This window comes from Stenella coeruleoalba (assembly GCF_951394435.1).
Source record: "Stenella coeruleoalba genome assembly, chromosome: 12".
NCBI classification, from domain to species: Eukaryota; Metazoa; Chordata; class Mammalia; order Artiodactyla; family Delphinidae; genus Stenella; species Stenella coeruleoalba.
Window position 1 is genome coordinate 75472259 of NC_137158.1, and position 14809 is coordinate 75487067.

At 40.7% G+C, this 14809-nt stretch overlaps 1 protein-coding gene across 13 annotated transcripts in view; it reads left to right on the forward strand.

Moving 5' to 3' along the window:
- Positions 1–14809, forward strand: part of MTHFD1L (methylenetetrahydrofolate dehydrogenase (NADP+ dependent) 1 like) — a 227690-nt gene that overhangs the window by 50004 nt on the left and 162877 nt on the right. For all 13 annotated transcript variants that reach the window (XR_013830711.1, XM_079938749.1, XM_079938748.1 and 10 more), the window contains 5 exons: positions 6227–6363; positions 7788–7834; positions 10022–10129; positions 11030–11104; positions 12727–12829. Coding sequence is in view for 12 of the 13 variants with exons in the window: in XM_079938749.1 (XP_079794875.1) it covers positions 6227–6363; positions 7788–7834; positions 10022–10129; positions 11030–11104; positions 12727–12829 (470 nt within the window). In the remaining variant the exon portion in view is untranslated. The remainder of the gene's footprint in view (positions 1–6226; positions 6364–7787; positions 7835–10021; positions 10130–11029; positions 11105–12726; positions 12830–14809) is intronic.

Below are 14809 nucleotides of genomic sequence, written 5' to 3' on the forward strand. Positions count from 1 at the left end.
CATCATTAGTGTATAGGAATACAAGAGATATCTGTTCATTAATTTTGTATCCTGCTACTTTACCAAATTCATTGATTAGTAGTTTTCTGGTAGCATCTTTAGGATTCTCTATGTATAGTATCATGTCATCTGCAAACAGTAACAGCTTTATTTCTTCTTTTCTGATTTGGGTTCCTTTTATTTCTTTTTCTTCTGTAATTGATGTGGCTAAAACTTCCAAAACTATGTTGAATAATAATGGTGGGAGTGGACAACCTTGTCTTGTTCCTGATCTTACAGGAAATGGTTTCATTTTTTCACCATTGAGAACAATGTTGGCTGTGGGCTTGTCATATAGGGCCTTTATTATGTTGAGGTAAGTTCCCTCTATGCCTACTTTCTGGAGGTTTTTTATATAAATTGGTGTTGAATTTTGTCAAAAGCTTTTTCTGCATCTATTGAGATGATCATAAGGTTTTTCTCCTTCAATTTGTTAATATGGTGTATCACGTTGATTGATTTGTGTATATTGAAGAATCCTTGCATTCCTGGGATAAACCCCAGTTGATCGTGGTGTATGAGCCTTTTAATGTGCTGTTGGATTCTGTTTACTAGTATTTTGTTGAGGATTTTTGCCTCTGTGTTCATCAGTGATATTGGCCTTTAGTTTTCTTTCTTTGTGACATCTTTGTCTGGTTTTGGTATCAGGGTGATGGTGGCCTCATAGAATGAATTTGAGAGTGTTCGTCCCTTTGCTATATTTTGGAAGAGTTTGAGAAGGATAGGTGTTAGCTCTTCTCTAAATGTTTGATAGAATTCACCTGTGAAGCCATCTGGTCCTGGGCTTTTGTTTGTTGGAAGATTTTTAATCACAGTCTAATTCAGTGCTTGTGATTGGTCTGTTTACATTTTCTGTTTCTTCCTGGTTCAGTCTTGGAAGGTTGTGCTTTTCTAAGAATTTGTCCATTTCTTCCAGGCTGTCCATTTTATTGGCATATAGCTGCTTGTAGTAATCTCTCATTATCCTTTGTATTTCTGCAATGTCAGTTGTTATTTCTCCTTTTTCATTTCTAATTCTATCGATATGAGTCTTCTCCCTTTTTTTTCTTGATGAGTCTGACTAATGGTTTATCAACTTTCTTTATCTTCTCAAAGAACCAGCTTTTAGTTTTATTGATCTTTGCTATTGTTTCCTTCATTTCTTTTTCATTTATTTCTGCTCTGATCTTTATGATTTCTTTCCTTCTGCTAACTTTGGGGGTTTTTTGTTCTTCTTTCTCTAATTGCTTTAGGTGTAAGGTTAGGTTGTTTATTTGAGATGTTTCTTGTTTCTTGAGGTAGGATTGTATTGCTATAGACTTCCCTCTTAGAACTGCTTTTGCTGCATCCCATAGGTTTTGGGTCATTGTGTTTTCATGTCATTTGTTTCTAGGCACTTTTTGATTTCCTCTTTGATTCCTTCAGTGATCTCTTGGTTATTTAGTAGTGTATTGTTTAACCTCCATGTGTTTGTAGTTTTTACAGATTTTTTCCTGTAATTGATATCTACTCTCATAGCACTGTGGTCGGAAAAGAAACTTGATGCGATTTCAATGTTCTTAAATTTACCAAGGCTTGATTTGTGACCCAAGATATGATTTATCCTGGAGAGTGTTCCGTGAGCACTTGAGAAGAAAGTGTACTCTGTTGTTTTTGGATGGAGTGTCCTATAAATATCAATTAAGTCCATCTTGTTTAATGTATCATTTAAAGCTTGTGTTTCCTTATTTATTTTCATTTTGGATGATCTGTCCATTGGTGTAAGTGAGGTGTTAAAGTCCCCCACCATTATTGTGCTACTGTCAATTTCCTCTTTTTTAGCTGTTAGCATTTGCCTTATGTATTGAGGTGCTCCTATGTTGGGTGCATAAATATTTACAATTGTTATATCTTCTTCTTGGATTGATCCCTTGATCATTATGTAGTGTCCTTCTTTGTCTGTTGTAACAGTCTTTATTTTATAGTCTATTTTGTCTGATATGAGAATTGCTACTCCAGCTTGTTTTGATTTCCATTTGCATGGAATATCTTTTTCCAGCCCCTCACTTTCAGTCTGTATGTGTCCCTAGGTCTGAAGTGGGTCTCTTTTAGACAGCATATCTATGCGTGTTGTTTTTGTATCCATTCAGCCAGTCTGTCTTTTGGTTGGAACAGTTAATCCATTTAAATTTAAGGTAGTTATCGATATGTGTGTTCCTATTCCCATTTTCTTAATTGTTTTGGGTTTGTTTTTGTAGGTGTTTTCCTTCTCCTGTGTTTCCTTCCTAGAGAAGTTCCTTTAGCATTTGTTGTAAAGCTGGTTTAGTGGTGCTGAATTCTCTTAGCTTTTGCTTGTCTGTAAAGGTTTTACGTTCTCCGTCTAATCTGAATGAGATCCTTGCTGGGTAGAGTAATCTTGGTTGTAGGTTTTACCCTTTCAGCGCTTTAAATATGTCCTGCCACTTCCTTCTGGCTTGCAGAGTTTCTGCTGAAAGATCAGCTGTTAACCTTATGGGGATTCCCTTGTGTATTATTTGTTGTTTTTCCCTTGCTGCTTTTACTATGTTTTCTTTTCATTTAACATTTGATAATTTGATTAATATGTGTCTTGGCATGTTTCTTCTTGGAGTTATCATGTATGGAACTCTCTGTGCTTCCTGGACTTGATTGACTATTTCCTTTTCCATATTAAGGAAATTTTCAATTATAATGTCTTCAGATATTTTCTTAGACCCTTTCTTTTTCTCTTCTTCTTCTGGGACCCCTATAATTCTCATGTTGGTGTATTTAATGTTGTCCCAAAGGTCTCTTGAGACTGTCCTCAATTCTTTTCATTCTTTTTTCTTTATTCTGCTCTGCGGTAGTTATTTCCACTATTTTATCTTCCAGGTCAGTTATCCGTTCTTCTGCCTCAGTTATTCTGCTATTGATTCCTGGTAGAGAATTTTTAATTTCATTTATTGTGTTGTTCATCATTGTTTGTTTGCTCTTTAGTTCTTCTAGGTCCTTGTTAAACATTTCTTATATTTTCTCCATTCTATTTCCAAGATTTTGGATCATCTTTACTATCCTTACTCTGATTTCTTTTTCAGGTAGACTCCCTATTTCCTCTTGATTTGTTGGGTCTGGTGGGGTTTTATCTTGCTCCTTCATCTGCTGTGCATTCCCCTGTTTTCTCATTTTGCTTAACTTACTGTGTTTGGGGTCTTCTTTTCACAGGCTGCAGGTTTGTAGTTTCCGTTGTTTTTGGTGTCTGCCCCCAGTGGCTAAGTTTGGTTCAGTGGGTTGTGTAGGCTGGTGCCTGTGTTCTGGTGGGTCAGGCTGGATCTTGTCTTTCTGCTGGGCAGGACCATGTCCGTTGGTGTGTTTTAGGGTGACTGTGACCTTATTATGATTTTAGGCAGCTTCTCTGCTAATGGGTAAGGTTGTGTTCCTGTCTCGCTAGTTGTTTGGCATAGGGTGTCCAGCACTGTAGCTTGCTGGTCGTTGAGTGGACCTGGGTCTTATCGTTGAGTTGGAGATGTCTGGGAGATCTCCAACTCGTTCAGTTCGTTTTTACTGTAGTTGACAGTGAATAACATTTGTCTTAGAAAAGGTGTCATTTCTTTTTCTAATGTTTTTTGCTCATCTATGCCTGGACATGTGACAGAAACGCAATGGAAATAGTCTTTCACCTCAGCAAGCTTGTAGTCCTAATGCCCCCTGAAAAGTTAGATAATAAGCACGAAATGAGTCCTGTGGGAAGTTGGAGGGAGCAGATAAATATCCTAGGAGAAGATGTGGAAGATAATGAGCAGAACCCCCAGTTCCATTTCCATAAACTCCAGGCTCTTACAGAAAAAGAAATTAGGTTAACATGGTGCTTATTCTTTCCTCAGTCAACTTGATAGTTTGGAAGGTGAGCTAAGGATCGTGAGATGACAATTAAGCCAAATTTTGATGCCAAATGTAGGAATTAAGGTGAAATAAAATTTTTTTGGTAGCTCTCCTTTGATTGCTCCCCGTAAATACTTCCTACTTTCTGATTTTCCTGAATTGTATCAGTTGGCAGAACGCTCAGCAGTCCTGTGTTTCTCATTAAGAGCTGGACGCTTAGCTGGAGTTTTTGGGAGGTCATCTCTGGGCGTGTCTGCTTTTGGCTCTCGCCAGCAGCATTGTGAGCATATCCTTAGGGATGAAAATCTAATCCTTCATGTGACACATTTAAGTAAAGCCTCTCTTCCTTTGCAAGAAGTAAATACCAGTACAGTACTTAATCCACCCTACATCTGACCTGCATTTTCTTTACGTAAGATCGTGATGCCTGTGGCTCTTGGTTGGAAGTGTACGTCACCACCGAGGAGCATTCCAGTGGGATCACTAGCTCCCTGCCAGTGGCCTCCTTGTTGCTCCATCCAGTGACCGCTTTTCACTGGACTGCATTTGAGTCTGGGGACGCTTCCATGGCTCCCTTCGAAGATTCCCCTGTCACACCTCTGCCTCTTGTCAGGGTTTCCCGAACTTAATATTGCTCCTTAGCTTCCCTTTGCTCTCTTCTAACTATTCCCTAAGAGACCATGTTCTTAACAATTCTCTCTTTATCCCTTTTGTACTCTGTTCCCTCCACTGGCTGATCGTCTCCATTCCCATGCTTTAAATTACTCATTATCGATAATGATTTCCATCCATAGAAATAACCTAGTGAAGTCAGATGACTTGCCTGGGTTTAATTTCCAGCTCTACTGCTTACTAATTGTGTGGCCTTGGGCAGGATACTTAAAATTCCTGTGCCTTAGCTTCCTCGTTTATCAAATGAAGATTAACCCAACAAATATAAAGCACAGAGCCTAGCATATTAACTACCCCAAACCCACCCTCACTTTTATCTGGCGAACTCTCATCCATTTGTCAGGTCTCAGCTTAGATGTTACTTCCACCAGGAAGCCTTCCCTGCTGTCCCAAGTCTACTTGGATCGTCCTGTGTGCTCTCATAATATAGTGTAATTGCCCTGTTTCCTCTGTCTCAGCGTTTCTCACATTCATTGTAACTGCTCATTGATCTCTCCACATCTCCCATCGGCCATAAGCTCTGTGAGGTCAGCAGTGGAGTCCAGTGTGGTCGTCACTGTGTCCCCGGGGTCTAGTTACCTGGACACAGTGGCACTTAAGAAATATTTGCTGAAAGAGTGATTGATTGTATTGCTGTGGTGGACGGAGATAGTTGTATTGCTTCTTTGTGGTCACGTCGCTGGGTTTTTTGGGTCAGAAAACTCTGTCATCAGTTTTGTTTTGGTTGAGCGTCCTAGACAATCTGGCTCACAGCATCTAACCCACAGAAGACTAAATTGTAAGGCAAAAGAAGTTTTGAAACTTGTAACAGTGGTTAGGATATGCCAAGGAACAATTTCATGGGTCTTTACTTGGGAATGTAATAGACGCCTGTCCCATTACTTAATTCTTTGATGTTGTGAGCCTCTGATGCTTGGCTCTGTAGGGTGTGTGCTCAACAGTGAGCTCCCAGAGCAGACTTGACCTCCTGAGTGTGCTTAGGAGCTGTGGACTTACTCCTTCCCAATACGGGAAGGGAGAGGCTGAGTGTGTCTGTAGGAAGCTACAGGAATGCAGATATCTCCTCTTTAGGACAAAGAACTTGTCTAACTGTAAAAGCTATCAGGAAATGAATGGGCCACCCTGGAGGTAATGAGCCTCCGGCACAGCTTGTGTTTAAACATGGCTGGACAAGCCCCGGACACTGATATCTAGAAGGAGATGGACGAATGGGGACATTAGAATCCCTTCCAAAATGAGAGTCCGGCCATGCCTCACCACCCCTGGACCGTTGACTTAGGCCTCGTGCCCACTTAATGCCCTCGGTAAATGGCCCTGGAAGAACAAATGCCAACTTATCCATCAGCAAGAGAATGACATCAGCTTAATTACTTAAATCATTTTGATGAATAACTCTTTGCCGTTTCTTGAAGTTGATAGTGTTATTGGCACTACTGCTGAATTAACTTTTCTTTCTTGGCACTCTTGGTAAAGATACGTCTATATCCTGATTTTAACTTAAGCGCGGACTTTTGTGATGTGGGTAGACCATAAAAAGATCCAAGGAAGTTGAATGGTTCAATGATTCTGGAGTGGCCTGGCCTCTCTCAGTCTCCTCCGAGTTGGTTCTTGTACCATAGATTGACTGTGCATAGGTTGTCTAGAAAATATTAAATTTACTGTTCCTTTTCCCCCACACCAGGATCACACCCACCCCTCTGGGAGAAGGGAAAAGTACAGTTACAATTGGGCTCGTGCAGGCATTGACTGCGCACCTGAACGTCAACTCCTTTGCCTGTCTGAGGCAGCCTTCTCAAGGACCGACTTTCGGAGTGAAAGGTAGTTTATTTAACAACTGGTATGTTTTTCAGGGCAAAATTTATCACCAACAATCGTGGAGTTACAACTTACTAGAGGAACTGATACATTTCATCTCTACATGCACTCCTGCAGCCCTCCCCCCCCTCCCCCGCACATTCAGGAGGTCGCCGCAGCATGATCCTCCCGCAGAGAGAGCTTCAGGGGGGAGGTCTCAGCAGAGCCCCTCAGGAAGCCGATTCCCTTGCTTCCCTTGAGCGATGGTTGGGCTCTCGCTCGGGACTCCAGCCTTGAGCAGAAAGCCTTCCATTTCATCAGTACCTTTTTTGCCGAGCGGTTTTGAAACTCAGCTGTTTATATTGGTGTTTTGTCATCCCAGCCAAGCTAAAAGGTCTTTCCAACCAAACCGTTAAGAGATCCCTTAGGTCAGCCCCAAGCCTCATGTCATTGGAGTTGCTGCGTGGGCCCCAAGGAGCTCTGGAAACTGGCTGTGGACCGGGAGATGCGATGAACTTCCTCTGTGGCTGTGGTTGGGCTGCGATCTGGCACCTCCACAGTCACTAGTCTTGCTTCGTGGATTTATCATGAATCATTCTTCAGCTCACTTTATAACAGCCTTTACTGCTACAATTACTGCTTGTTCTCGGTACTTGTGGTTTTTAGCAGTATTATATTTATATTACTGTTACAAATATTAACAACTCCTAACTTTAAGTACTGTTAGAATGTCATACATTATGTAGTGCAGTGAACACTAGGTGTGGACAAGAAGCCTGGGGTTTTATTTGTGGCTGTGTCTCTTAGCGCTGTGTGACCTTTAGCCAGTCATAACTTCTCTGAGCCGCGTGTGTAAAAGTGTAAAAGGTATATAGTACTAGGCTTCCCAGATTATCGTGAGGCAAAATAGTGTATAAAAATAAGGTCAACTGTAAAATGATGTGGACACAGAAGGTATCGTTGTTTTAGGATAGAGAAGTCTTTTTAATGTAATAACTTTACTATTTCGGGGGATAAGCAGCATGATAAATCATATATACTATTAACTAAAATAAACTGACAGAAGTCTGTAATGTGTAAGTCTGTTGATCAGGTAGATTTTATTTAGGAAAGTTTTTGGTACTTTAAATGCATGTGCCGTTTAGGTGAAGCATAGCCACGTAAATCTAATAATAAATTAACGAAAGAATCTCATGTTCGCTGTAACGCCGTTTGCTGTATTCTGCTTACCCCCCTTTTAAACAAAGAGACCAAAGTCCTTAAATTATATAGTGGGACGTAGGGTGAACTTTCTTCACCTTCTGCTTTGCCTGAGACGTATTATTTCTCACTGCCTCTTTTTATTACATCTTACGGGTACGTGCGTCCCTGTTGGGCTTGGGGAGCTGTGTCCCTGGGGCTCCTGTACTTGGCAACTCATTTCAAATGGTACCTGCTCTGTTGTTTAGGAGGAGCTGCAGGTGGTGGATACGCCCAGGTCATCCCTATGGAAGAGGTAAGATTCCAAGAGACACGGGTCTTGTGTCACTGTTTTTCCCTCCTGGAACCTTTTCTCTGTGCTTCTGTAAATACAGGCCCACAGTACTTTATCCTCAATCCCAAAGTTCTGAAGGCTCTGAAAACCAGAAGTGTTTGCCTGACCCATTTGGGGGAAGACCTGACATTTACTGTTAATGAGCTACTTATGGATTTTGTCTATGCCACTAGGTGTAAATATTCATATATTTTGCTGCAGAAATATTATTTTTGATTAATGGATGCCGACCTGGACCCTGCTTGGAATGTTTTATAAATAAATTATGTGTCCATCACACTACCTTTCTACATTCCAAAAAATTCTGAATCCCAAAACCCACCTCAAGGGTTCTGGATGATAGGACGCAGAGCTGTATCTCCGTCATCATCTGTTACACTGCTGAATTCGGGAAGGCCTGGACTCTTCACTTCCGTGAACTGAGACTCCAAATCAAATCCACAGGTTCCACATTCATGGTTGTGACCAACTGCAGCTTGAAAATACTCAGGAAAAAAAATTTTCCAGAAAGTTCCAAAAAGCAAAACTTGAATTAATGCACGCTGATAACTATTTTCGTAACGTTTACATTGTACTGAGTATTATAAGTAGTCTAGCAATGATTTAGATTCTACCGGAGGATGAGAGTATGTTATATGCAAATACTACACTATTTTACATAAGGGACTTTGAGTATCTGCAGATTTTGCTATCTACAGGGTCCTGAAACCAATTCCGCATGGATACTGAGGGACAACCACAGTTCCAAAAAACAAATGGTCCAAATAGGCCAATGGTGTCAATTCTTATTTCTGCACCCTGTATTAACACCTCCTTGTCCCCTGGATTTAACCAGTGACCAGGTCCCATCAGTTCCACTCTCCACATCAGCCTCTTGGTTCAGGTCCTGAGAAGTCTTCCTAAAGCCCATGTCCTTTTCTGCTGCCTGCATTTCAGCAGTTACTCCATCATGCTCCGGCCATCTCTCCACCCCCAGTGTCTCAGGTTCCCATGCCACCCTCCCTGTCTCCACCCTGTCAAACTCGTTGCCCTGTTTTCTCTTGGTTCCAAGTCTGGAATGTTCTTCCCTTTCCTGCCTTCCCTGCTCAGCTCACATTTCAAATGGCACCTGCTCCGTCGAGGTTCTGTTCCATCCCACGGATCCCCTCCTGCTCTGTGTTTACCTCCATGTGGTCCCATCGGGCTGTGAGGAGTTAGACCCCCTGGGCCCCAGCACTTAGCCGTGTGCCCAGCACGTAAGAGGTGCTCACTAGGAAATATTTGTTGATTTTGTTGAAGGAATAGGAAAGGGTTTTCTTTTTACCCACAGGGATGTGAGCATCATGGAAGCTAGAGGGAAATTTTGGATAATCTTCAAATGTTGGGGGTGGGAGTGAGAAGGGGGTGGGAGTGAGAAAGCATAGTCAAGGCTTGGCTGAGAAAAATAGCCCCAGGCCTCATCTGCAGGAGGATGAGTAACAGTCACAAGCCAGGAAGCTCCAGAGCCAGGGGGCCAGGTTGGGGATGGAGTGTAAGGAACGTGGCCTGGGGAGTATTGAAAGGGCGCTGCTGACCTGCTGTCATAGGCATCACCTGCATGGCCCAAGTTGGGCCAAACTGAGGGACAAGGTAGTTACAACTATCTGAAAAAGTTAGCAAATTACAAACATGCTGATTCTACAGATAATAATCATGTGTGCACGTAAGATTAGAAGAAAAATAACGAAATAGAGAGTTGTGAGAGTGATACTTTTTTTCTATTTCTCAGGCTGTCACATTCTATATTGTTCTATTGCTACTGTGTGTTTTATTCCCTGCCTTATTCCAAAGTACATTTGATATGGTACTATTTTCTTAATTATAAAACAGTGCATAAAAGTACATGAAAAAAGAAAACCAAAGCAAGGAACCCAATCATTAAGTCCATCAGAATTGTTTCACTCTTAACCTGAGAAAGGAAGAATTTGCAATAGAAAGTCTGTGCAAGTATTCTTTGTTGTCAAGTGGAAGACTGACATTTTCTGATCTTCGGATTCAGGCTATATAAAACATATCTTAAGCGTTGTAAGGGTATGTCATTAGCAGAATATTTTGTTTATTTGGAAAGTCCTTCAGTACTGCAATGGTTGTTTGAAACAAGTAGAAAGATGTTTTCGTTTCACTTTATAGTTCAACCTTCACCTGACTGGGGACATCCATGCCATCACCGCTGCTAATAACTTGTTGGCTGCTGCTATCGACACAAGGATTTTGCATGAAAATACTCAAACAGATAAGGTGAGAAAGGCTCCTTGTTTTAAGATGCCCAAAAGGCCATTTTGGGCATCTTATCCTGGGATTCCTGGATTAAGGAATTCATGAAAAAACTTTTGGAGTCCGAAAGTTCTCTGAAATTCTATTCAAAATGTTGTGAATTGTATATATGTCCTTATTTCTTAAGGAGAGGATCTGTACTTTGGTAAGGTTCTCAAATTAGTTTATGACCACTACCAGGTTATTGGGAGAATTATGCTAGTTGCTCTTTTTAAGCCAAATTGTCTTCAAGACGAACCTTTAGTTTTAAAGGTAATTGGTAGACAGGTTCTCTTAGTTTTGCCCATGGGTGTAATCTCTGGTCTCTGCTAAGGGGGTTGGAGAGATATCTTTTTAAGATTCTGATGTTACAGGCAGCTATCCTAGATGCCCTGCTAAACAGGTCAGACCCCCTTTTTGGGCCTCAGGGCTGTAGGGTCTGAGAGGTAAATCACACACCTGAAGGGGACAGACTACTAGATGCTAATTCCTCATAGACATAGGACATGGATAAAAGTGGGAATTTCTGACACATTTTACAAAGGTCCTAACATCCTCCAATTAAACTAACTCCCTAGTGAGTTTTTGAAGCCAAAAATAAATATAGAGATAAATTTTAACTTGGTAGTTATAAGGCTGTAGATCAAGAAATGTATTTTCATGCAAACTCTTTACAATGTGCATTATTGCAGATCTAGTCGAATTTATTAAAATGATAGAACTTCAGTCTAAATTGTTTACATTAACTGAGAATTTTAATAGGGTCTGTAATCTATAAACAGTTTGGTTATAAATGTAATGAACTTTGCCATATTCTGTAAATTGTCCAAGTTCATGGTTGGCCCTTAAACTTTTGTGAGTTTTGTTTTTATTTTGCGTTTCTAGGCTCTGTATAATCGACTGGTTGCTTCAGTGAATGGTGTTAGAGAATTTTCAAAAATTCAACTTGCTCGGCTGAAAGTAAGTTTCTAGTTAATTGTTCTTTAAAAAGAAAATACCCTGGAAACAAATCAGAAAAATCGTCAGAACCAGAAATTTTGAACTTGATTTGATTTGGGTTTTCAGATGCTTTTTTTGGATATTGAACTCTGAATAGACAGAACAATGTAACAGAGATTGCCCAGAACTAGATGCCTGAGGCCTTGATCCTGCACCAAAAAGCAGGTGGACAAATGAGTTCACCCTTATAGATGTCAGCTTTTTCATCTATAAAACGAGAGCACCACTCTGCTGAGAACTCTAGTCAACTAACAAATGAAGATTGCCAAGAGTCTTCCTTTTCATGACAGTTCTTAATTTTCTAAGAAAGACTTTGAAAATTCATCTATTTCAGTTTTTATTGTAGCAAGATTCTATTTGTGGATGTGCTCTTAATTCTTATCCATTTTACCATTTTCTAGTGCTCTTTGCTACTTAATGCCCTACTATCACATAGATTTTCCCTTTGCTTTTTTTCAGACTAAAAAATAACTTTAATGATATAATCTACAGCCACTGGTTGGTGAGAATTGGTTTAAAAAATTCATCCCATGGCTTCTTACTGAACCAAGTTCAGTTTGTTGAGAATAACGCACAATATGGTATCCTCAGCATCTCCAATGTTTATAGTTTGTTTCCCAGATTCTTTTCTTATACTTTATCAAAAACCACTTTGTTAGAGTGTTTCCTTTATAGAAAGAGATGCTTTAAAAGTTTTAATTTTTTTCTTGTGGAATTAGAAATAACTTGAAAACGTAGACATAATCGTTACTTAAATTATTGGTAGGGACTTCCCTGGTGGCGCAGTGGTTACGAATCTGCCTGCCAGTGCAGGGGATACGGGTTCGATCCCTGGTCCGGGAAGATCCCACATGCCTTGGAGCAACGAAGCCCGTGTGCCACAACAACTGGGCCTGCGCTCTAGAGCCCGTGAGCCACAACTACTGAGCGTGCACTCTAGAGCCTGCGAACCACAACTACTGAGCCTGTGTGCCACAACTACTGAAGCCCACGTGCCTAGAGCCCATGCTCCACAACAAGAGAAGCCACCGCATTGAGAAGCCCGTGCACTGCAACGAAGAGTAGCCCCCGCTCGTCACAACTAGAGAAAGCCTGCGCGTAGCAACGAAGACCCAACGCAGCCAAAAATAAAAATAAAATAAATAAATAAAAGAGGAAATTGTTAAAAAAAATTTATTGGTATTTGTATCTGAAAAGAACAACTAGTGAACTGGAGCATCAGTTAGATGGAAGTTTTATGCCCCTTCTGTGCATGGCATGTGGTGACTACGTAGAGAGCCTTAGGCTATGACAGACAATACGGTACTTATTCTTTGTGTACTGTCACCTGTTATTCGAAGGGTGTATTTGTAATAATACACCCTTCGAATAACAGGTGACAGTACACAAAGAATGTCTCCCATTTTAGGAGGTGTTTGGGTCCATTCATTTATGAGTTGGACTAACCTACCATTTACTTGAAGTTCAGCTTAGTTTTTAAAAAGGCTTTACTAGTCATGGAGAAGGTAAAAGTAGAGGGATAATTTGGTTACGTCTTGCTTTTTATTCCTTCTAAAACATATTTTGTTCTTCTTAATCATTAGAAACTGGGAATAAATAAGACTGATCCGAGCGCTCTGACAGAAGAGGAAATGAGGAAATTTGCCCGTCTTGACATTGACCCCTCCACCATCACGTGGCAGAGAGGTAGGTGCTGGTGGCTAGATGGGGAGGGTGACATGTCTTCCAATTGGAGCTCTGCATAAATGCACAATTGTATTTCTTGCCACTGTCTTCCTAGCTTGCGTTACATAATCCCTCCATTTATTTCCGTCACTTATTTTACCAGCCTCTTCTCTCATCCTTGCCACCTATTTAGGAGAAAAAGCTGTACCCTTAGCTCATCCCATTCACCCCATCTCTTCCAGATTTCCGAGGAACATTACTTTTCTCCTGTCTCATCTCTGGCCTCCTGTATTCTCTTTGGGGGTAAAAATGTCTGTGTCTCTCCCCTTAACTGTCCTGCTGCCCTCTCTACCCGCCATTCTGATTTCTTACTCTCTTCCTCACCACTAGCTCTAAGCAGCTTAGAAATTTGTATTTTCAGTGCAGAATCTTTTCTCTGAGTCTCTTGCTTCCAGCCACTTAACTAGAATCCCCTTCAGCACTTCAAATGTGGGGCAGAGGGACGTCTGTCCTGACCTCCCTGTTTTCCTCTTGGCTGTGACACCCCTCACTTCTCCCGCACTGCCCTCCATAAGGGTGGGATAGTGGGGAAAAGCACTAAATGTGGAGTCAGGAGCGTTGAGTGGGTGTCTCCCCCTCAGCGATTCACATACCTGTTCTGGGCCCCGGTCTCTTGGAGATGGAAATGGAGGCGGTAATATATAATTACAGGCATGTGGTAATAGCACTTGATAAAACCTACCGAAGAGTTAGACGGTGTGTATTCCTTTTTTTTTTTTTTTCTTTTTTAGAATTAAATCACAGCTGCTTTTACATTAGTACCAACTATGACAAGATTTTTTCAAACTTTTTTTTTGAATTTTTAAATTTTATTTTATTTATTTTTTTATACAGTAGGTCCTTATTAGTCATCAATTTTATACACATCAGTGTATACATGTCAATCCCAATTGCCCAGTTCATCACACCATCACCCCCACCCACCGCTGCTTTCCCCACTTGGTGTCCATACGTTTGTTCTCTACATCTGTGTCTCAATTTCTGCCTTGCAAACCGGTTCATCTGTACCATTTTTCTAGGTTCCACATATACGTGTTAATATACGATATTTGTTTTTCACTTTCTGACTTGCTTCACTCTGTATGAAAGTCTCTAAATCCATCCACGTCTCTATAAATGACCCAATTTCGTTCCTTTTTATGGCTGAGTAATATTCCATTGTATATATGTACCACATCTTCTTTATCCATTCGTCTGTCAATGGGCATTTAGGTTGCTTCCATGACCTGGCTGTTGTAAATAGTGCTGCAATGAACATTAGGGTGCATGTGTCTTTTTGAATTATGGTTTTCTCTGTGTATATGCCCAGTACTGGGATTGCTGGGTCATATGGTAATTCAATTTTTAGTTTTTTAAGGAACCTCCATACTGTTCTCCATAGTGGCTGTATCAATTCACATTCCCACCAACAGTGCAAGAGGGTTCGCTTTTCTCCACACCCTATCCAGCATTTGTTGTTTGTAGATTTTCTGATGATGCCCATTCTAACTGGTGTGAGGGGATACCTCATTGTAGTTTTGATTTGCATTTCTCTAATAATTAGTGATGTTGAGCAGCTTTTCATGTGCTTCTTGGCCATCTGTATGTCTTCTTTGGAGAAATGTCTATTTAGGTCTTCTGCCCATTTTTGGATTGGGTTGTGTGTTTCTTCAATATTGAGCTGCATGAGCTGTTTGTATATTTTGGAGATTAATCCTTTGTCCATTGATTCATTTGCAAATATTCTCTCCCATTCTGAGGGTTGTCTTTTCGTCTTGTTTATGGTTTCATTTGCTGTGCAAAAGCTTTGAAGTTTCATTAGGTCCCATTTGTTTATTTTTGTTTTTATTTCCATTCCTCTAGGAGGTGGAGCAAAAAAGATCTTGTTGTGATTTATGTCAAAGAGTGTTCTTCCTGTGTTTTCCTCTAAGAGGTTTATACTTTCAGGACTTACATTTAGGT